We start from the raw sequence: 23762 nt of genomic DNA on the forward strand, positions 1-23762 counted from the left end.
GCAATTGGATTGAAAAATACAAAATGACAGCAGACGGGTATATGCCACCACACCAGCTCAAATATTCACTTACACAAAGTGGGCAGAGTATGCAAATTTTAGAGTAGATAGTGAATCAGCAGCTCATAGGCTTGCTATAAGTGAAAAAAAAGGTAAAGAAGGCACAATTTCTAGAGAGAGGTACAGTCTCTTCTAAATATGTTACTTAATGATTTCCAGGTTAATACATGTTATAATGAAATGCAGGGTATCCTTTATCAGAATAAATAATATTTTCTTGTATAATAAACCACATTATTAATTCACATGCTATGTTACTAAATGTCTAAATTCAAGTAAATGATTCTCTAAATGCATGGGTTGTAGGCTATGTTACCAGGTGATTGGTCATTTCAAGGTTCTGCATTATAGCAAATTTTGACTGCTTCAGGAATTTAATTTATTGATGTTACAGAGGAACAAGGTCAATGGGAGTACGTGCTAGAATGATGCATTCCATTCTCTCTCTCTCTCTCTCTCTCTCTCTCTCTCTCTCTCTCTCTCTTTCCTTCCTCCCCTCCCCTCCCCTCCCCTCCCCTCCCCTCCCCACCCCTCTCCTCCCTGGCTGAAATGAGGCTCACTAGAGTTCCTCAGCACAGTCCTCTGTAACAATATTTCTGCCTTGCAACAAGCAGGTTGACCAAGAATTGCAACCTCCAAAATTGAGCCACAGTTCACTCTCATTTTAAAGTGTGCCAGCTATTATATACTGAAAGTTCCACTGAACAATCCACTGAAGTGGACATGTGCTGTTTTCACATCATGCATTTTGAGACTAATTCTTCAATATACATGGAAATGTGGATATCTATTCTAGATCCTGATTTTGTTTCCAAACAGTTCAACACCAGTATTTCTTTTCTTTCTAAATATTTGTGGTAGAGATTGAGGTCAAATCCTTGCATACACTAGGCAAGTGCTCTGCACATCATTTCAGGAGCATTCAACTCAATTTTTTGAATGCATTCCTCTTAATATTAAAACAAGAGACTCTAGGTTTCCAAGCATCTGCTAACAAAATGTTGATGCACTTTCTGTTTCTTTTTCTGAGGAAAAGTGTTCTGACTCAGTAAATTATGAAAAAAGGTGCTTTACTTTGTCCCCCACAGCCATGAGAGCATCAGGCTGACCTCACCAGGGATCTGTCTCCTCCAGTGTCTCACATCAGTGTATCCCCTCAAACTTTAGGAACAGAACAGCTGCAGTGCTGAGTCAGTGCAGTGACAGGGACCCAAGTTTCACTTTTGTTTACTATCACATTTCCCACCGTTTTAGAGAATCCCCGCTTCCTCCATCAATCTGCTGTGGAAAACTATGAGCTTTGTTTAGATTTTATGACAGATTATTTTGCATGTTTTTCTTTTTCTAAATTTAAAAAATAGGAAAAAAACCACATTTAAGTAATATCATTTTTTATGTCTGTTTCTTCATCTTAAAACAACAAAAATTATAACTTCTTTAGAATTAAACCACTTACATATCAGCAGCTATTAAAACCATGCATGCCATTAGTCCTGAGGCAAATGTTTGTCACAATAAAATGCCATGAAGGAGACTACAGTCAGACAGAAACACAGTAACAACTGATGCTGAGAACATGAAGGAAACTCAGTTATTGAAATTACACTGTGCACAGTCATGTTGCACCATGCCCTGGCAGTTTCTGCAACTATGAATAGTCCAGGTGCTTTCTCAGTCCACTCTTATTTCTAAGAAAACATTTTATGTTCAGTAATTAATGAAGAGGCTTACTCTGGCTCAGAGTTTTGGGCTTAGACGTGAAATTTGAATCTGTTATTGGCTTTCTTGCTGACAGAGACCTGAGGTCACCATCACAGGGACAAAGTCTATGAGTGCAGGTAGTGTTCTCTCATTCTCAATTTGAGTCGCCCAAAGGGACTCCAAAAAATTATCAATTTCTAATTGGCTCTGAGGTAACCCAAAGGTCCATATTTATTTAGATAATGCTCCCACCAATTGGTCTATGCCTCTGTGAACTAGAACTTATCATGAATTTTAAATGAAACAAGCCACATCTAACTATAACTGTATCCATATTATTTGATATTTACTATTTTAGACATAGACACAAGACTTTTGAAGATATAAATCTACACAAAAAATTATACATGAATGTGTATATTGCACATAATTAAGTAAGATAGAGATAGACAAGCATTTAGAAAAGGCTTAGGCCCAAGATAGAGACATTTCTGAGATTGAGGGGAACTGGGTCTTAGTTGAGGGCTGAGAGAAACCAGGCTGCACAATGCAGACATTATGGTTACGCCCACAGGCCTTACAGACAAATACAAGCTTAAAATTATATTGCAAGTAGGATCTTCATCTAAGCCCAATATGGTGAAGATACATGATACACACTCAGAACACATTATACATGAATATAGCACTTAAACATCTTGATATCAAGATCAGCACCCACAAAAACTACAAAGATAATCTAAAACACTCTAGTTTACGGACTAGTGTTTAGCTGACTACCAGTGAAAATAGGAAAAAACTGTTACAGAATCCTAAGTGAAATGTCAGGTGTGGTGGCACATGTGTGCAATCCCAGCACTGGTGGTGGATGGGCTGAGGCAGGAGGATTGTTGCAAGCTGGAGACCACCACAGGCTACAAAGTGAGCACAAGACCAACCTGAACTGATCCTATCTCAAAAAGACCAACAAAGAAATTTTTAAAAACCAATCAAAAGTGCAAGACTGTCCCTGTTCTACGTGACTATAAGGAACTATTTAGGGGGAAAACAACATGGTCAAAAACATATTTAACTAATAGATTGAAACTGCTTAAAATTTTTGCAAATATTTGTGAAATATTAGACGCTATCAGCTTCCTCACTCAATTAAAAAAAATTTTAAAAGCCTAGGCTGGGAATTTAGCGCAGTGGCAGAAGCACCTGACTGACAAGTCAAGGTTCTGAGTTTGATCCCTGGTACCAAAAGAAAAATAAATAAATAAATAAATAAATGCGTCCTCATTTTTCACTGTAAAGCAAGGACATTACTGACAGAAATGATCTCACAATCCATACAGTTTAAGAATTCTTTAAAATTGTTGTATACTAGTCCCAATAATTTTTTTACAGAGCTTGCCACATGTGCAAAGATAAATCACACATAAAATAAAATTGGGGAAGGTGATCTGAATATCAGGGAAATTATACAGACTCCGGTTTGATGATGCACTATGATAGGAATTCTTTAATTTAAATGCTTTATATAACTATATTTATCATACAAGTACCCAGCTCCACGCCAAATCGGAACTGGGGTCGTCCCAAAGCATGTGCTTTCCCCAGACTGCTGAGACTGTACTGGTACAATTGAAAATAACCCCCAGGGTCATAAAACGGTGCTGGCTTCCTGGCGACGTAAACTGCTAGTATACTTCAGTTTCTGTTGCCCTAATAACCGCCTGTGTACTTCCTTTTGTTACACAATTAAATTCCCGTTTTCCAAAATCCGCTGGTCACCATGATGTACATTAGAAAAACCAATCTCTAAATGACAAACCACTCTGCTTCTGTACTTCCGTCTCTTGTAACCCCAAAAAAACCTCCCTCCCCGAGCTTTCGGGGCCCACTTCCTTGGGAACAGTGCCAGTGGGGTTCGCTGGGGCAAATAAAGCTGATTCGAGAATCCTCCCAACCTGGGCGCCCCTCGGTTCCTGGTCAGAACTTTGCCGTTACACTGGGGCCACAAGACACGGCACCGTGGGCGGGCAGTGTCACGGTGGGGACGGACTCACGGACACGGCGGTGACCCGGACCCCGCCGAGGGAACAGTGGCAAAAGCCCCAGAGCCCGGAGGACCTCGGGGTCCGGAGCTCGGCGGGAGGCTGCGGCTCCCAGAGCCGGTTCCGGCCGCCTCCTCTCAGACCTCAGCCCGACCCCATCCCTTCCCCGGCTTCCGTCCCGCACCATCACCACTGCGCGGCTTCCCGGTGTCCCCGAGTCCTTCCCACGCGGCCTGCAGCCCGCAGAACTCCCAGAAGACGTCTAGTCAGTCGAGGGTCTCTCACCACTGTGGACAGGAGTCAGCACACCGGAAGTGCCCGCCCACCCGGCGCATCTGATTGGACAGTTCATGCAGCCGCCTCTTCCTCGGTCATTGGCTGCTACTCCACCATCCTCTCTCTGTTGAGTGAGATGAGGAGGAAGTAAACATCAGCCCGCCTGGGTAGAGCACGAGTGATAGACTGTCACACGGAAACTTCTGGGCAAGGCCCTCATCTCTGATGTCACCCTGACCTAGCCTAACAATAATTCCACTTAAACAGTTTACTGCTCAATTTCCTGAGCTGCCCCTGATTTCTGATGGAATCAGTGTGTTCTTCCTAAATGAGGTCTTTTGTGTGTTCAGAAGGTTTCATGGTCAGTATCCTATTTAAGAATTAGTCCCGCATTATAAGGGAAGATCATAAATGTGGAAATCTCCACCTGACCTGACTCTCCCAGTCCCCGGCCTGCATTCAGCAAAAGCACTACTCTCTGCAGGGAATTCAGCTCAGCACTGAGGCTGTCATTGACAAACTCAGGAAAGGAGGTAAGATAAAACAAACAATTTTGCCGGTCCTGGAGACATGTGGAGATACTCAAAAATTTACAACAGATATTTCAAGGAATTCAGCCCACTGAGTTGCAAGATTTCCAGAAAACTTTTACCACAGATATGCATTGGGATCTTCCCACCTAATGTCCCCTGCCTTCTCTCCGTCCCTAGAAATTCAACACATTTCTCTTTGTTCATGACAGAGTCTTATCATGCCCTCTGCTTAAGCTCAGGCACAATGCATTCCAGGCCATTTTGCCTTTACACAAGCCTGAGAGTCTCTGCTAGTTTCTCCCCCGTCCACCTATATCTTACATTTTGGTGCCAAGACCAGGAAGGGAGACTAGCTCTCTTTGGAAGGGTTTAAGCTCTCTTGAATCTCCACCTCAGTTGAGACAACCTGGCAACATCCTCAGACCACGATCAGTACAGCTCCAGGTGCTTCTTCCATGTCTGATCTTGCTGAGAATTTCACATTGGGTCAGTCTCCCTGTTTTTCTCACTAACTCAGCCTCCAAGACCATCTGTAGTCAGCAGCCACCCGGATCCCACCACGCTGAATGCTTCAGATTGGGTAAGCTCATGCCCCTACTGGGCTTCTAATACTGTCTGAGCCTTTAGGCCCCCCCCCCCCATCTCATCGGTCAGGCAGCAGTTTTCAGCCTCCCAAAGCTATGGCTTTTGAATCCATGATTTTTCTGTCTGAAACTTAACCCCTCTGCCAAAATCTCCTTCCTCTTTGCAATCTAGCTCCCCTTCTGGACTACTAATAACTTCTCAGATTTGATCTCTTTTATTCCTTGGGACAGAAAAAGGCTCACTTCTCCTTCTGTGCTATAAACCTAGTGCTAGTCATGGTTGGGCACTCCACGGGGTTACTGGCTTCTCTTGGTGATTGTTCATGGTGACAACTGCACTTGGCCTCTCATTCATGTCCTCTGTGGCCTTGACTTTAACTGAAAACATTCAGTGTAGGTTTTAAAATTGTTCCTTTTGTCACACTAAGTGCTACAGTTACCTGTCTGTTCCAATGGGAAACTCTCCTTCCTTCTTCTCCTCTTCTCCCATACTTCTCTCTATATTCCAATAGAGAACTGTCTCTCTCTCTCTTGCCCTCGCTAGCCTTCCTTCTGTGGAATCTCAAACTCTACCTTTCTGAAGCCCAAATAGCTACTGGTGATAGAACACAATACTTTTGATTTTTCTATGATTAACAGGAGGTAAGATTTTACTTTTGTTTCTTAGTTGCCGAAATACATTAGGTAATCATAGTTGTCATTCTTGTTCACCATTGTTTGTGCTATTAATAAATCACTTTGTAATGTTATCAAAGGGAGGTTTAGCTCTTGTGAATAAGATCTTACATTTCTGTATTATATATGATACATTTAGACTCATTAAAATATGTGACTGCTGAAGGTTTTAATACAATCGTAACACTAAAGAAGAAAAAATATATACATAGATATGTGACTATTAATATGTAACTATTAATAAACCACAGGACTCCTTCTAACATTTACATGTTGCAAGATCAATGGCCATTCTTAATACATGGAGGACAGATTTTACTGAAAAAAACTGGTCTGATCCTCAACACTCTAAAGGAAAAGCCGTGCCTATTCTGCCTCAGTTTCCTTTCTTTGGCTTCATTTTTTTATTTTAAAGAGGATAAAACCAATAAAAAAACCCAGTGTAAGTGACATAAGGCTTCAAAACGATATGAAATCAACAATAGTTACCATAATGCCTCTTGCTTTCCTCAAAATAGCTATAGATACCTTCAGACACAGTGAAAATCAAATAGAATAGAACCAATGAAAACAAAACAATGAATGCAATAAAGGACTTCAAAAACAAGACAATAGTAGATCCAGAATGGCTACCATAATATAGCTTGCTATCTTTGAAACAGCTGATCTTGCCATCAGATTTAACATAATCAAACAAAACAAAACAGAGCAAAACCCAACCCAACAAAATAATTAAACTGATACAGGACTTCAAAACAAGACCACTAGGGAGTTAACAATGGCTACCACCCTCAGAAGGAGATCTCTCCTAGATGCCACACTGTGTATCACCATCCTCTGAATAGATGATCGGACCACTAGCCCTACACCTGCAAAGTCAGTAAAACACCAAAACACTGCAAGCATCAAATTGTATGTCATCACAATAGCTATCATCGCAGCCTGTTTTGCTAGATCAGCTGTTGCTCATGGAATAAGGGGATTGGCTCTTCTTGTTTTCCAGCCCATGCACGGAAGCGGCTGGGATCTGGCTTTTCTCTCCACTGCAAGCAGCCTGCAAGCAGCCTGGTACTGGTTCACAAGGAGGGCTTGCTTCTTGGTCTCTGGTCTCATTTCTGATCTTCTGCCACTTTGTACTTTCCTCTTGAAGACACTGGTGTAGGCCAAGACTTCATGTACAAAACTCAGATTGCAGAGCAATTATCACAAAGAATCAAGAACAGGGATCTTACCCTACTGAAAAGCATTTGCACAGCAAGAGAAACCACCAACAGAGCGAAGAGACAATACACAGTGTGGGAGAAAATGTTTGCCAGCTGTTCCTCAGACAAAGAATTACTATTGAGAACATACAAAGAACTCAAAAAAACCAGTCCTCCCAGATTTAAAGACCCAATTCTAAAATTGGCATCTGAGATGAATACATATGTCTCAGATGAAGAATTATGAACAGCAAATAAATACATGAAAAATGTTCAACATCACTGATCATTTGAGAGATGAACAGTAAAACAGCACAGATTTCACCTCAGCCTAGAAAGAATGGATAGTATCAAGAAAAACACCAACAACAAATGATGGAGGGGCTCTGGGGAAAAAGGAACCCTTCTCTCCTGTTGGTGGGGAATGCATATAGGAAACAGCCTAAATGCCCATTGATCAGTGAAATAAATAAGATGCACATGTATAACATTGTATTGTTTCATTAGTGTGAGAAGCTGAAGGTAAAAAACATGTGTATATGTCTATGTATATGTGTATAAAATAGTTGACAGTTATACCACTGATTTCTCTGAGTTGGCTGAAGAGAAAGATTTCTACTGGTATTATTTAGACAATGGAATGCAGATGTCTTGTGCTCTTGGTAAATGATTTGAGGCATGACAATGTGCAATGAATGTACCATTGCTTCCCCTGATTGATGTACTTTGTAATTTTATCATAGCTTATTCCTCCTCCTCCTCCTCCTCCTCCTCCTCCTCTTCTTCTTCTTCTTCTTCTTCTTCTTCTTCCTCTTCTTCTCCTCCTCCTTCTTCTCTTTCTTCTCCTTCTCCTCCTCCTCCTCCTCCTCCTCTTCTTCTTCTTCTTCTTCTTCTTCTTCTTCTTCCTCTTCTTCTCCTCCTCCTTCTTCTCTTTCTTCTCCTTCTCCTCCTCCTCCTCCTCCTCCTTCTTCTTCTGGTTCCTCCTTCTCTTCCTCTTCTTTTCCTTCCTTGTTATCTTTGAAGAAGATGGATTTGAAAAAAGAGGAGAATTATCTCTTTCTTCTTTAGGACTGAGTCTTCCATAGGACATTGACCATGGAACCTTCTGAGCACAGGAGAGGCCCCATTTCAGGAAGAGGACATTAAGTCTACTAAGAAAACAGGGACAGCATTGGAAAGCCAGGCATAAGCTGTTTAAATGCAATTATTGTTAGGGTAGGTCAGGTTGACAACCTAAGAAAGAGCCTTGTCTAGAAGTTCCTGCATGGAGGAGGGAGCTGCCCTGCAGAGGCCTGCTCAGGCCTTGCCATTGTGGTCCAGTGTCGGGGTCGCTCCCGGCCGGCAGGAAAGACACACGACAAAGTCTGGCGGTGTGCAACCTTGCCTTTATTTGTCTCCGCGTGGGCCCCGCGAGGCCTCCGCTCTGTCACCAGCCCTTTCTCGCCGGTGGACTTTCTCTATCCCTCTCTGTGCTTCTTCTCTCGTGGCGGGAGAGGCATTCACTTTTATAGGGTGACAGTAGCCAATCAGTTCAAAGCGCGCGATGCGGGCTGACTGGCTAACATCAGCTGTTGCTAGGCAGACTATCTTACAGAGCGGGTTGTTTAAGTCGCCAGGGCAATCAGGGGGCAGGAAGCAGGCGCCAACTTGGCTCACTCGATGGGAGGGGCAATCTAGCTCAGGCTCCGCTCCCACCTACAGGCCCTACGTCCGCCAAGTAAGGTGACCGGTGTCGGCCGCTGCTCCCAACAGTCCAGGGAGCGCTGCTGCTACCAGTGCCCTCTGGAGGAGGGAGCTGTGCTGTGGAGAAGGTTTGGGGCCTGTCTAGGCCACACAGGTGACTTTCTTTCAGCCCAGGGAGCTTTGCCACCAAGGAGGTGGATGCCTGCACAACACCAGAAGTTTGAGATCCTTGCTCTGGGTGGTTGGGGATCTGCCCAGATTGTGGTCCCACTAGATTGGGCTTGGCAGGATTCAGGCCCACCTGGACCATGCCTGGTGGCCTTCTTTTGGTCAGGGGAGCTTTGCTGCCTGAGGAGGGAGCTGTGGGGCTTGAGGAGGCTTTACACCTGCCTGAGCCTCCCCTGGTAAACATCTTTTAATCTGAGTGCCTCGCTGCCCAAGGAAGGAGCTACGCTACCAGGGGAGTCCCAGGAGCCCAGCACATAAGAGACAATTTCCATCATGCCCAGGGGAAAGCATTGGAACGACACTTGAAACACGGAAATATGTGACAATGACAAAATGAAAGACCAAAATACAGTCTCAAACATCCAGCCCCCCCAAGAAAGCCTAGGAGTCATGTACATAGAAAAAAATATACGCCATATGCCTGAAATACCTGAAATAATAGTAACTGAAATAAAGAAGGAATTCCAGGAAGCTTTAAAGGAATTCAAACTAGAAATAATCTCCAAGATAAAAGAAGAAATGATAAAAATAATGAAAGAGATGCTGAACACATCTAAAGATACAGTTTAAAAATTAGAGGAACAAAACAAAAAGAGTCCATGGAGGAACAATGTAAGAAACAAACAGAATACATAAAGCAGATTCAAAGAGATATACAGGAAATCAAAAATTCCACTGAAAGTTGTCAAAACTGCCTTAATGAAAGTGAATATAGAATTTCAGATCTCAAAGACAAGGTTGCAGCTAGTGAACAGGAAAGGAAAGATCTTTTAAAAATAACAAGGAATCAGGAAATAACAATCCAACAGCTGCAAGATGACTCAAAGAAAAACAACATAAGATTGATGGGGATAAATGAAAAAGAAGGGGACAACACAAATGATATCAAGAGGCTATTCACAGAAGTAATAGCTGAAAATTTCCCAAACATGAGAATGGAAACTGACATCAGGATTAGTGAAGCATATAGAACTCCAAATAGCCATAACCAAAACAAAACTATACCCAGACATATAATAATCACCATGCTAGAAATCCAACTTAAGAATAGAATATAAAAAGCTCTTAGAGAGAAGAGACAGATCACTTATAAAGGAAAGCCTATTAGAATCACAGGAGACTTCTCAACACAAAAATTGAAGGCAAGAAGAGCAGGGGGTGAAGGAAAACGATTTCCAACCTAGACTGATGTACCCTGAAAAACTGTCCTTCAAAATGGATGGAGAAATAAGATACTTCCATGAGAAAGAACAGTTAAAAAACTTCATGATCACCAAGCCAACCCTGCAAAGAATACTGAAAGACAGTTTAGGTACACATAGGAAAAAAACACTAAACAAGGCAGATAATTAAGCAACATGGAAAGATAAAGATGCAACAGCAAAAAGATAACATGTCAACAATAAACCAATATATAACAGTTATAACCATTAATGTAAATGGTCTCAATTCACAAATTAAAAGAAACAGACGGGCAGAATGGAGCAAAAAACAACATCCAACTATATTCTGTCTACAAGAAACCCATCTAGCCCAAAAGGAAACTCACAAACTGAAAGTCAAAGGATGGAAAACAATAAATACTACATGCATATCCCCCCCAAATCAGGGGTAGCTATTCTGTTTGCAGACAATGTGAACTTCAAACCAATAATGATCAGAGGAGATAAAGAAGGTCATTACATACTGGTTAAGGGAAAACTTCAAGAGGAAGAGATAACAATCTTAAATATATATGCACCAAGTTCCAGATCACCCAGTTATACAAAGCAAGTATTAACAGAAATGAAAAATGAAATAAACAATAACACAATTATAACAGGAGACCTTACCACACCATTGACACCAAGGGAAAAATCAACCAGATAGAAAATCAGCAAAGAAATAACAGAAATGAATCACATTTGTGAACAAATGGACTTAATAGACATATACAGAGTGTTCCATCCAACATCAGAATACACATTCTTCTCAGTGGTACATGGGACATTCTCTAAAATAGACCACATACTAATCCACAGAACATATTTAAATAAATGAAAAAGAGTTGAAATTATCCCATGCATGTTATCAGATCATAGCACCATGAAACTAGAAATTAATGATAAAAGATACTGCAAAAAGCCCACAAACACATGGAACTTGAATAATACACTCTTTTTTTTTTTTTTTTGTCTTTTTCATTTTTATCGGTACCAGGGATTGAACTCATGACCGCCTGCTTGCAAGGCAGGCGCTTATGCCACTGAGCTAAACCCCCAGCCCCGAATAATACACTCTTGAGCAATCAGAGGGTCACAGGGGGAAATTAAAGAAGAAATTAAACAATACCTACAAGCAAATGAAAGCAGTCCTCAGAGGAAAATTTATTGCACTCAGTTCCCACATCAATCAAACAGAACGAATACAAATAAACAACCTGATCTACACATCAAACATCTAAAAAAAGAAGAGCAAGTGAAGTCCAAAGCCAAAAGAAGAGAAAAAATTATAAAAATCAGAGCAGAAATTAATGCAATAGAGACTAAGAAAACAATTGAAGAATCAATGAATCAAAGAGTTGGTTCTTTGAAAGAATAAATAAAACTGATAAGCTCCTAGCCAACCTAATTAAAAAAGGGAAGAAAAAGTTTAAATTTATGCAATAAGGAATGAAAAAGGAGAAATGACTACAGACTCTGTAGAAATACAGAAGATCATCAACACCTATTTCAAAAACCTCTACTCCCATAGGCTCAATAGCACAAACAAATGGACAGATTGCTAGAGACATATGAAGCTGGGTCAAGAAGATGTAAAACTACTGAATAACCCAATTTCTATTAATGAAATTGAAAATGTAATTAAATCCTTTCCTACAAAGAAGAGCCCAGCCCCTGATGGATTCACTGCGGAATTTTACAAGAAATACAAAGACTTAATGCTGACACTCCTCAAACACATCAATGAAAGTGAAAGGGAAACAATTCTTCCTAAGTCATTCCTGGAAGCAAATATAACTCTAGTACCAAAACCGGAGAAAGACTCAACTAAAAAAGAGAACTACAGGCCAGTCTCACTAATGAGCACAGATGCAAAAATCCTCAATAAAATATTGTCAAACAGGATGCAAGATGCAGCAAATCACCAAGAAGATTATGCTCCACAGTCAAGTGGGATTCATCCCAGGAATGCAAGGATGGTTCAACATACGTAAATCAATAAATGTAATACACCATATCAATAAAGCCAAAAGTGAGAACCACATGATCATTTCTATAGATGCAGAAAAAGCTTTCGATAAGGTCCAACATTTATTCATGATAAGAACTTTACAGAAAATTGGAATAGATGGTCTTTACCTCAATATAATAAAGGCCATTTATGACAAACCAACAGCGAGCATCATACTAAATGGCCAAAAACTGAAAGCCTTTACTTTAAAATCAGGCACAAGACAAGGATGTCCTTTATCACCACTCCTATTTAATATAGTACTGGAAGTACTAGCCAGAGCAATTAGGCAAGAGAGAGAAATAAAAGGGGTAAAGATAGGAAAAGAAGAAGTCAAATTATCATTGTTTGCAGATGACATGATACTCTACATAGAAGACCCTCTAAACTCCATTGAAAGACTCTTAGATACAATAAATAAATTCAGTAATGTGGCTGGATACAAAATCAATACTCAGAAATCAATAGCATTCCTATACACGAACAACAAAATCACAGAGAGGGAAATAAGAGAAACTGCACTCTTCACATTAGCAAGCAAAAAAATGAAATATTTAGGAATTACTCTAACGGAAGAAGTGAAAGACTTATACAGTAAAAATTATAATACACTGAAAAATAAATTGAAGATGATCTCAGAAAATGGAAAGACATTCCTTGCTCATGGATAGGAAGAACAAACATTGTGAAGATGGCCATTCTCCCAAAACTGTTATACAGATTCAATGCAATCCCAATAGAAATACCATCAACATACCTTATAGATCTAGAGAAATCACTCCTAAATTTCATCTGTAACCAGAAGAGACCTAGAATCGCAAAGGCAATTCTAAGCAGCAAAGACAAAGCAGGAGACATCACAATTCCTGACTTGAAGTTATACTACAAAGCAACAGTAGTAAAATCAACATGGTATTGGAATCAAAACAGAGCCGAAGATCAATGGAATAGATTAGAAGATACAACCACAACTACAAACACACTCAACCACCTTATCTTTGATAAATGAGCCAAGCAGGTTCTCTGGAAGAACAACAGTCTCTTTAATAAATGGTGCTGGAAAAACTGGTTCTCCATTTGCCAAAAACTAAAGCTAGACCCATGTCTATCACCATGTACTAAATTAAAATCTAAACGGGTCAAAGATCTGAATATTAAAACAGAAACACTAAATCTATTGGAAGACAAATTGGGTAGAAACCTTAGAGACATAGGATTAGGTAGAGAATTCATGAACAGGACTCAAACCGCACGGGAAATACTTCCCAGAATCAATAACTGGGACCACTTCTTATTAAAAAGTTTCTGCATGTCAAAAGAAATCTCCAGCATAGTGAAAAGAAAACCCGCAAACTGGGAAAAGATTTTAGTGAACTCTCTCTCAGACAAGGGACTCTTGTCTAAAACATATAAAGAACTAAAAAAACTCAGACCTCCAAAATTCAAAGATCCAATCCAAAAATGGGCATCTGAGATTAATACGCAATTCTCAGATGAAGCAATGCAAAAGGCAAATAAATACATGAAAAAATGCTCATCGTCATTGGTCATTAGAGAAATGCAAATTAAAACCACACTGAGATACCATCTCACTCCTGAAAGAATGGCCAGGATCAAGAAAATCAACAACAAATGCTGGAGAGGATGTGGGGAAAAAGGAACTCTCCTGCACTGTTGGTGGGAGTGTAGACTGGTACAGCCTTTGTGGAGGTCTGCCTGGAGATTTCTCAAAAAGTTGGGATTGGAAATCCCATTTATTCCAGCTATTCCACTTCTAGGCATATTCCCAGAAGAACTGAAAGCATCATACCACAGTGATATATGTGCACCTATGTTTATAGCAGCACAATTTGTAATCGCCAGATCTTGGAAACAACCCAAGTGTCCATCAACTGAGGAATGGATAAAAAAGTTGTGGTATTTCTATACACTGGAGTATTATTCAGCTATAAAGAAGGATCACATTGAGATATTTATCAATAAATGGGCGCAGCTTGAGACCATACTCATAAGTGAAATAAATCAATCTCGCATGTGTGAATACCGAATAGTTTCCCTAATGTAAGTAATGATTCAAATATATAAAAATATGTGGTAATCATGATTCCCCACCTTTCCCGCACTCCCAGCACAGCGCGGAACCCTCAGAAATCTGCGCAGCGTGCACTTCCCGCACAGCGTGGAACGGTAAGAAATCTTCTCTGCGTTCCGCTTTGGAGCTCCAGGGCCTTTCACGATCTCCTCTGGTGCAGCGGGGCAGTCCTGGCTGCTTCTCGGGGTCCCAGGTCTCAGTTTCCAGCAGTCACCAAAAGCCAACACAGCTTTTCCTGTTGGGTCCACGGGTCAGTTTGTTGATTTAAAGGCGCGGGATTTGCAGCCTCCTGTTATCAGCCTTCACAGTCTCAGCATGACTTTAAATCCTCCAGCTGCACTGTCTTGGTTAATAAGAATCGTTATCCATTTGTCTGGCACTCTCCATGTTGTCATATTCTAGCTTCTAATATGATTTCTACGGAGAGACTCTCTGCCCGGTCCCCCAGCAAGCCGCCATTTCTTTGATCCAACTTGCCTCGCCTTTGTTGCCCAGTGTTGCCTTTGCTATTCTGGGTCATTTCTGCTTGCAGATGAATTTTAACAGTGTTTTCTCTAGTGCTGTGAGGCATGTTAAGAGTATTTTAAATGGAAATGCATTAAATCTGTGTAACATTTTGGGAGTATGGCCATTTTCTCTGTTTGCCCAACCTGCCCATGAGTAAGTGATACCCTTCCATTTTCTGATATGCCCTTTGATCTCCTCTTTCACAGTACTGCAATTTTGATGATATAGATCTTTTACTTGTTTTGTTAGATTGATCGTACCTATATCATTTTTTTTGGATGCCACTGTGAAGTGTGTGGTTTCCCCAATTTCTCTCTCAGTGTGTTTTTGTTTTTGTACAGGAGTGCTATTGATTTTGAGTGTTGAATTTGTATCAAGCCATACTACTGATCTTGGTTATTAAGTTCAAGAGTCTTTTAATCGAGTTTTTGGGTCTTCTATGTACAGTGCCATGTCATCTGATATTAATGAAAATATAAATGCTTCCTGTTCTATCCTATGTTTATTATTTCTCTCTTTTGTTCTCTTTTATTTCTCTAACTGCTCTGGCTAACATTTCCTGAACTGTATTGCGTGGGAGTGGTGATAATGTACATCCTTGTCTTATTCCTGATTTGAGAGTGAAAACTTTCAGTTTTTGTTCAATAGCATAATGCTGACTGTTGGTTTGTCATAGATGGCTTTTACCAAATGGAGGTAGACACCATCTATTTTGACTTTCTTTAGGATTTTTATCGTGAGAGAGTGTTGGACTTTATCAAAAAGCTCTTTCTTCATCTATTTTTGTCTTTAATTCTGTTGATGTGATGTGTTACATTTTTTAATTTGCATATGTTGAACCATCCCTGCATTCTTGAAATGAATTCCACTTGATCATGGTGTATAATCTTCTTGATGGTTTGTGGCATTTTATTTACTAGTATTTTATAGAGAATTTTTGTATTTGTGTTTCTTTTTGGATGTTCTTTCTCTGGTTTTGGAATCGGGGTAATACTTGCCTCCAAGAATGACTTAGGGACAATTGTTTCCCTTTTTATTTCATTAAAGAGTTTTAAGGGTATTGGTGGTAGATCTTCTCTAAATTTCTTTGAATTCAGGTGTGTATCCATCCAGGACCTGGACTTTTTTGTTGTTGTTGTTGTTAAGTTTTTAATGACGTTTTCAATTTCATTAACTGATATTGGATTATTCAGAATTTTTATATCCTCTTGATTTGGCCTTAGTAATTCATACGTTTCCAGGGATCTTTCCATCTCTTCTATGTTTTCCATCCTATGAGAGTATAGATTGTAAAAGTAGGTATTGATGATCCTCTGAATTTCCATAGAGCCTGTAGTGATTTCACCTTTTTTATTTCTCAGCATGTGAAATTGAATTTCTTTCCTTTGGGTTAGGGTTCACTAGTCTGGTTGAGTTCTATTATTTCTTTGCTGATTCTTTATCTGGTTGATCTATCTCTTTGTGATAGTGGCTTGTTGAAGTCTTTTATTACAGTTGTGTTACCATGTATTTATTTGATTTTAATGTCTATTAATATTTGTCTTGCATAGTTTGGTGCTCCTGTATTTGATGCATATATATTTATGATTGTTATCTCTTCCTCTTACAGTTTGCCCCCAACAACTATGTAGTGACCTTATTTATCACTTTTGAACACTGATTTGAAGTTCACATTATCTGCAAACAGAATAGCTATGCCTGCTTTTTTCTGGGTTCCTGTCTGATGGAATATTGTTTTCCATCCTTTGATTTTCAGTCTATGAATTTACTTATGAGTTAAATGTGTTTCTTGTATAAAGCATATTGTTGGATTTTGGTTTTTGATACACTCCATCAGTATGTTTTTTAATCAGTGAATTAACATTACATACATTAATAGTTATGAGTGATATGTTATGGCTTGTGTTTATCATGTTATTTTCCTGCTGTTGGTTCCCTACTTTTCCCCTCTGTTTAATTTCTTGCCCTGCTTGGTGATTTCTTTCTGTTGTTGTTGGAATTGTGGTCATTTTTATCTCTTTCTAGAATATCTTTCAGAAATCTTTGTGGGTTTGGTGGACATGAATTTCTTCAATTGTTCTTTGTTGTGGAAGCATCTTATTTCTCCATTCATTTTGAAAGATAGTTTTTCAGGATGCATCAGTCTAAGTTATAAGCTGTTTTATTTCAGAGCTTAAAATGCTTTACTCTTCTTGACTTTATGGGTTGTGTGGAGAAGTCTGCCATGATTCTGATGGGCTTTCCTTTGTAAGTGATCTGTGTCTGCTAGAGCACACAGTGTGACCCTTTTTCAAACATTTATATGTCCATGACATTCATGATTACTTTTATTTTCATGTTGTGCTTTGCTATTTTGTCTTTCTTCTTATAACCATTTACCATGTTTTCTCATTTTCATTGTATTTAATCCTCTTTCTTTGAATATTGATTTTATATTATTGATAAAGCTAAACATATTTCCATTGTGCTTGTAGAGAAATAAACATGTTTTTCAAAATTTAATATTTTATACAAAATTATCACCTAACTATAAATATGTCTAAATTTATTTCTCTATTTATTTGCTATGGAAAAACTGGACTAGTTAATAATGTACTTTTTACCAAAAGCAAATGGGTGGAATGGGAAAGTAGTTCATTGGTTAAGTACAAGTTTTGTGTGATTAAGTTTCTGGATTTCTTCTATCCTACATGTATTAAAAAACACATGAGATATGTAAAGCTGATGAGTTGACTACTTAGTTTCTATTTTGAGAACATTCTGATTGTATCCAATATGTCTATCAAATGCTTTAGAAGAAATAATTGTTCCTTTGCATCTCTGAGGTGTTAAAATTTGCATCCATCATCTCCTTATGTATTAACGAGTTAAATATTTTAATATATATCTCTGTGACGTTATGCTTCCAAGCACTTGAATTCTAGAGAATTTTTACTCATTCTTGTTACTCAAGTCTTGCAATATTTATCCATGTTGACACTGAAATTGTGATTCTCTCACTTTAAATATTTTAGAAACTGTGTAGGCCATTCCCAGATCCCTGCATTTCCTATATATTAGGAAGTTTGTTGTCTGAAGAGGATAACAATAATACAGACATAAAAAAATGTAAATCAGTACATTCTAAAGTTATCAAGGAAAGACAGACTCAGGAGAAAGCACTGTACAGCAAGTCACCTGGAGCATAGGTTTGTTATAAGATGTACACTATAAGGTGTTCATAGCCCGATCCTCCTTTCCTGTCCACCTCGACTCCCGCTGGATGCCTCTTGCTGGACAGTGTTAATACACCCAACTATTTGCCAAACTCTGGCTGACACCCTTATTGGGTCTATCACCATGGTGAATGGTAACGCTTTATTTCTAAATAGATGATGAAAAAGATTGTAAGATCTAGTAAATTGTTCAGTAGCATACAATTAAGTTGCCATTTGAGCTGTGCCTTAGCCAAAAGTTTCACTATTGTGTCTCCTTCTGGTTTGGCTCTCAACAGGCACAATAGCCAGACTTGTTCAGAATGATGGCACCCGACCTCAGTGCATCCTCTGTGGCTTCTTAGCTTTCTGTGGCAGCTGCTGCCAGTGTTCCTCGGGCTGCACCTGCTGCTGCTCCTGCTCACGATCCTGCGGAATCTGTTAGTGTGGGTGCTGTCTGGAGTAAATACCTACCACACGCATCCATCTACTTATTGTCTGCCTTCTCCATCTCTAAAATTATGCTCAGTGTGACAATCAAAGCTTAATATACTTGCTGTGTCCTATGTATGACACAAGTTAATCACGTGTTTCAATTTTTGCCACTCTCAGCTCTTTTTCATGGCTGTGAGATCAGCATACTATGTGTACCTTTTCATTCCCCATATTTCATTATGTGATTGGTCCTTGTGACTGTAGTTATGTTGGGGCTTTGTCCTGGAATATCATCATGGTTTCACTCTAGATGTTCTCCCAAAGCAGTAGGTTGATACAGGAGGGCTTTTGTGGGTGACTCAACCATGGGTGTGTTACTGGACTAGTACTGTCCAGTTTATGGCTGGGTATGATGATGGGAGTTAAATCTTGTTAGGAAGAAGTGGTTCCCTGTGGGTGTGGCTTCGAAGGTTGTATATGTATCACTCTTCATGCCTCAATGGCTCACTGCTTCCCAGTGCTATACCATGAGCAAGCTTCCTATGCGCTGTGCCCATCTGCCAAGCAACTCCATATTGGTGCCAGCATCAATGGGTTGAAACTTTAACAAACTGTGAATTCAGATCAACAGTTCCTCTTTTAAATTGTGGGTTTTGAATATTGTGTCTCAATGCTAAGAAAGAAACGAAAGAATTTTTCAGTTTATAGTATTTTAGTAGCTGTAGTACTTTTGTTTGTTGTCTTAGTCTTAAGAGTTTACATTTGGCTTCAGGTTAGGGTTAAAGGTAAGGTTAGGTTTAGGGTCAGAGTTATCCTTACCTTTCTCCTGGTGGCCATTGTGCAGACTGTGCACTGCTTCCTGTGTGTCTGCAGAGCCTACATTTGCAACTGTACTGCTGTTAGCAGATATCTTAATCATTACTTGACTTTTACATAGCATGGTTTACATCTGAATTTCTCTCTTTATTAATTTCTGCCTCTGATTCAGATAGTTTCATGATTTTCTTTTGTGGAAAACATTTTTTAAAATGTTAAAGTTTATCTTTCCCATTTTAAGATGTAATTTAATTGTTCTACAAATCATATGAAGAATAACATACCACGGACCAGAGTTAGAGCTCAGTGCACAAGCAACCTGCCTGGCAAGTGCAAGGTCCTGAGTGCAATTCCAGGTACCCCCCAAAAGAATATCATATCAGTTTCTCCCTGCCTCTGTTACACACACTGTCATTCATGACGCTTGTGACACAAGAGCTCTATCAGGAATCAATATTGTGTTACAGTTGGTATCTAGATGTCCTGTCACAGCCTCACACAGTCATAGGTGGAGCTTTTCAGAGGTGGCTGGATCCATAGTGCATGATACTGGGATTGATTCATGCTGTGATGCTAGGATTAAGGTGTGAGTACTACCATGGTGGCCTAGATAAAATACAAGGAGCAGGAAGAGAATAGCTGTTGCTTGCTGTTTTTACTGCCTTCTGCCCATCATGGACTGCTTTTCCCCTGTGATGCCCCTCTTCATGCCACTGTGTCTTGGGGCACACCCATTATGAACAGAAACCTCTGCAAGCTATGAGTCAAAATAAACATTTCCTGTAATTTAGGGTGTTGAAAATTTTGTCCTCATGATGAGGAAAATGTAACTAAGACATATTCTATTTACATATGAGCCCATTGAAGACTCTCTTGCTTTTCTTTAGTCTATTTGTCATTCTCTCTACAAATAGAGCAGTGCCCTTCAGAGTCGATTTTGAAATACTTTGTGTACCTGAAAGAGGCTCTCACATTTGAATGCGTATGTGGAAGTGAAAACGTTTTTCTTCAGTTTTACCTTTCATTAGTAGTGCCTGTTAAGTTTGCAAAATCTTGGTGATCAGAACATTTCACAAATATTTTCATCATATCCACCCCCACATTTCTCTCCCTTATGCCACTTTTCAGTTACTGAGCCATAATACTGAGCCATACATAATATTGCTTCCTTAATCCAATTTCACTGTTCTGAGGCATTCTATGATAAAAACTACTTTTTATTAGCTTTACAAGTTATCATTCATAAGTTTAACTTAGTGTTCTAAGAATTTGTCTATAGGGCTGGGGATTTAGCTCAGCGGCATAAGCGCCTGCCTTGCAAGCAGGCAGTCGTGAGTTCAATCCCCGGTACCGATAAAAAGGAAAAAGACAATAAATAAATAAATAAATAAATAAATAGTGCTGTAACCTGACACTAAAACTGAATTTTCATTAACTGCTGCCATTTTTTCACTAGCTTGTAATTAAAATTGTGTTGAATGTACATCATTCTAGCAAAAACTTTTAAATGGATGAATAGTTTATGATTTTCATACTAATGATTTCTGTACATGTATTTAAGAATTCATGTTTTCAAATAGCATGTAAATTATCAAATATCATGTTTTTAATATTCTAAGAAGATATGTATGTGAATCACAACATGGTTGCAGATTATGAGCAATGCATAGTTTTGCCGTATTTTTCTCTGCATCAGAGCCATTACTATCGTGTGTGTACTATATTAGTTTTTATCACTAAATTTTATTTTTTAGCCTCATATTGGCATTATTTATTTTGGAGTTAATCATTCAATATTTCATCCAAACATTATGTGAGTCTCCCACTGCCAGATACAAGCAGGGGCATATATTTTCCTCAAAGAAGACACAGGATTTTTCTGCAAGAACATTCTCAGGAATTTTTTACTGTATTGATCTTTGTTTTGACAAGATGGTTTGTATTCTTTGTGGTAAACCAGAGTCTTCATTGTATTTTTTTAAATTCTGAAAATACCATTGTACTCTAGAAATAAATGTTTTTTAACCTAGGAAGCTCAAATCTTTAGCGATATATGTGGTGATTTTTGTCATCAATAAGTACCACTCTCTGATGACTGAAGTCCCTTATGTGTCTTCCACTGCATAACACTTTTGCAAACTGTCAGTGTGAGACCATTTAGCATCCTTGACTTATTTTGCCTCCTTTTCAAATACTGCAGTGTTTTGTAAAATATCCTGTTTTCCCTTTCAATTCGGTAGCTGCTCGATTTACCAGAGGGTTGCATTCCAGTAATGCAAGATCAAAACACAAATGACAAATACAGTAAATAGTCTTTAATATTGTGAACAGTATACTTCAAGCTAACCTAAGTCAATTATGTTTAGACAAAGCCATAATTTGTCTTATTCATTTACTTATTTTGCTTTCTAGAGACAGGGTCTCACCATGTAGCCCAGGCTGTCCTCAAGCTCATGGCAATCATCAGCTTCCCAAATGTGGATATTATATGCATTCATCACCTCTCCAGGGAAAAATTTATTTCTGTAACAAAATATTAAGTGTCTCTTATGGTTCATGAAGTATACTACATTGCAGAATATATAATTTCTGTTTACATGTTTGCTATAAGGATAATTTTACTACAGCCCATTTCTAATTTTTTTATCAGAACATTGCATAGTTCATCCTGCTAGTGCAGCCACAGCAAAAGTGAAAATAGCATTTTATCCAAAGCATATTTATTTCCTACAAGCATAGAGTGAAGAAAATACTGGGACCAGTGGTTTCTGTCTGTAATCTTACCACTCAAGCACAGGTGATATGCATGATTAGAACCATCTTAGGGAGTGGAGGCAAAACCTGTGCCATTCAGTGGAACATGTATCAAAATAAAATATGAAAAGCTCCTGCTGAAGCTCAGGCCAGTAGTATTAGGTAAACCCTGTTTTATCTGCCAGGCATTGTGGCAGGTGCCTATCTTCCTAGCACATGGAAGGCTGAGGTAGGAGAATTGCAGTGACTTCTAGACCAACATGGACTACATAGTGAGTTCAAGGTCAGACTGAATATGTAGTAAGACCCTGTCAAAAAAACAAAACAGACCTGTTTTAGGAGTCAACAGTAACAATCTGGGCTTAGTTTATTCCTTCAGTTTTGGGTTATGATTTATTCACAATATGATTACAAAATTGTAACTACTGTATTTCATTTTTGCTTCTACCTAATTTTTTCTTTCAATCATAAAGAGGAAAAAGTAAACATGCAAAATACTGGTCTTCACCAAAGCCACAAAGCTCATAGTGGTCATTTTTCTTGTGGTGGGAACATGTTGACATGTGTACTCCCCATGTCACACACATGATATCTGAATGTGCTTCATATGAGGATTGATTTTATGCAGCTTAAAGACATTAAAGTCTACAAATCCAAAAAGTGTCATGGGATGAACATACTAGACTGAGTGAGCAGTTTATGGTTGTAAATGTTCCCATCAGAAAAAGTGACTCCACATAAATAACCTAATCATGTAAGTCAAGATCCTGGAAAAACAAAGACACCCCAAACACAACCTCATATGTGGAAGGAAAGTGTAAAGATCAAAGCAGAAATCAATATATTGGAGACAAATAGAATATCATACCATCATTTGAATAGATATATAAAAAGCCTTTCACAAAATCCAATGTTCGCTCATGATAAAAACTTTCTTTTTGGTGAAAAGTACATAACCTAATGTCAATCTGCTAAAAATCACCTATGAAAAATATTACATGAAATATGAAATAACAAAGCTTTAGTTAAAACTGAAGACAAGAATGTTAACTATGAAAAATTTTAAATATACTCCCCAACACTTTAGTCTAAGCAGCTAGGAAAGAGAGAGGAAGAAAAGGGATGTGTGTATAAAAGGAAGATATACAGGTGAATGGGTGAAGAAAATACAGTTATTCACAGCGGAATACTTCTCTGTCCTAAAAAAGAATCAGTTTGATTCATTTATAGCAGTGCCAGTGCAACAAAGACCATACAAGGTGGGGAAAGTGATGGCATGGTGAAAGAAATCAACTCAAACAAATTCAGAATTCAAGCTCTAGGAAAAAAAGTGGAGAAGCATAAAGCAGTAGGAGACGGAATCTGGTGGAATGTGACAGGGAAGTTAAAGGCACCAAGAAATTGAGGAAAGAACACAAGAGAAGGGAAGAGGCCATCTGCACTTCCTCTGTGGTTTGCAGCAGCTTAGGACCATGGTCATTCACACCCCATTAAAGCAAAGTTAATGCTGGGGACGCCAGCTACCACATGGAGAAACATAGTTGACCAGATCTCATTGGACATTGCTGTGATCTTCAAGGGAAGAGTTCAACTCTGCTCCCAATGCGTCTTTCCAGAAGCAGTGGCTGCTGAGCAAGTGTAGTACAAGTGACCACCACAGTCTTGGAGATGCTAGTTGGTAAAACAAAATCCAGTTAAGTGTTGGTTGTTTGAACCCAGGTACTAGAATAAACAGGACTCTTGCAAGGGTTCCCTTTGTCGCTATCTCTC

General features: G+C 39.1%; 1 protein-coding gene across 3 annotated transcripts in view; it reads right to left on the bottom strand.

Annotated features, from left to right (window-relative positions):
• The window catches only part of LOC134470292 (zinc finger protein 14-like), a 30210-nt gene extending 26075 nt beyond the window's left edge, over window positions 1–4135 (bottom strand). The window contains exon 1 of one of the 3 annotated variants that reach the window (XM_063242770.1): window positions 3985–4135. In XM_063242770.1, the coding sequence (XP_063098840.1) occupies window positions 3985–3987 (3 nt within the window). In that variant the 5' untranslated portion in view covers window positions 3988–4135. The remainder of the gene's footprint in view (window positions 1–3984) is intronic. The other 2 variants (XM_063242771.1, XM_063242769.1) reach the window with 2 other exon arrangements.
• Window positions 4136–23762: the final 19627 nt, after the last annotated feature.

The sequence above is a fragment of the Cavia porcellus genome, unplaced genomic scaffold (genome assembly GCF_034190915.1).
Source record: "Cavia porcellus strain 051 isolate PalLab524CR breed Dunkin Hartley unplaced genomic scaffold, mCavPor4.1 scaffold_33, whole genome shotgun sequence".
NCBI classification, from domain to species: Eukaryota; Metazoa; Chordata; class Mammalia; order Rodentia; family Caviidae; genus Cavia; species Cavia porcellus.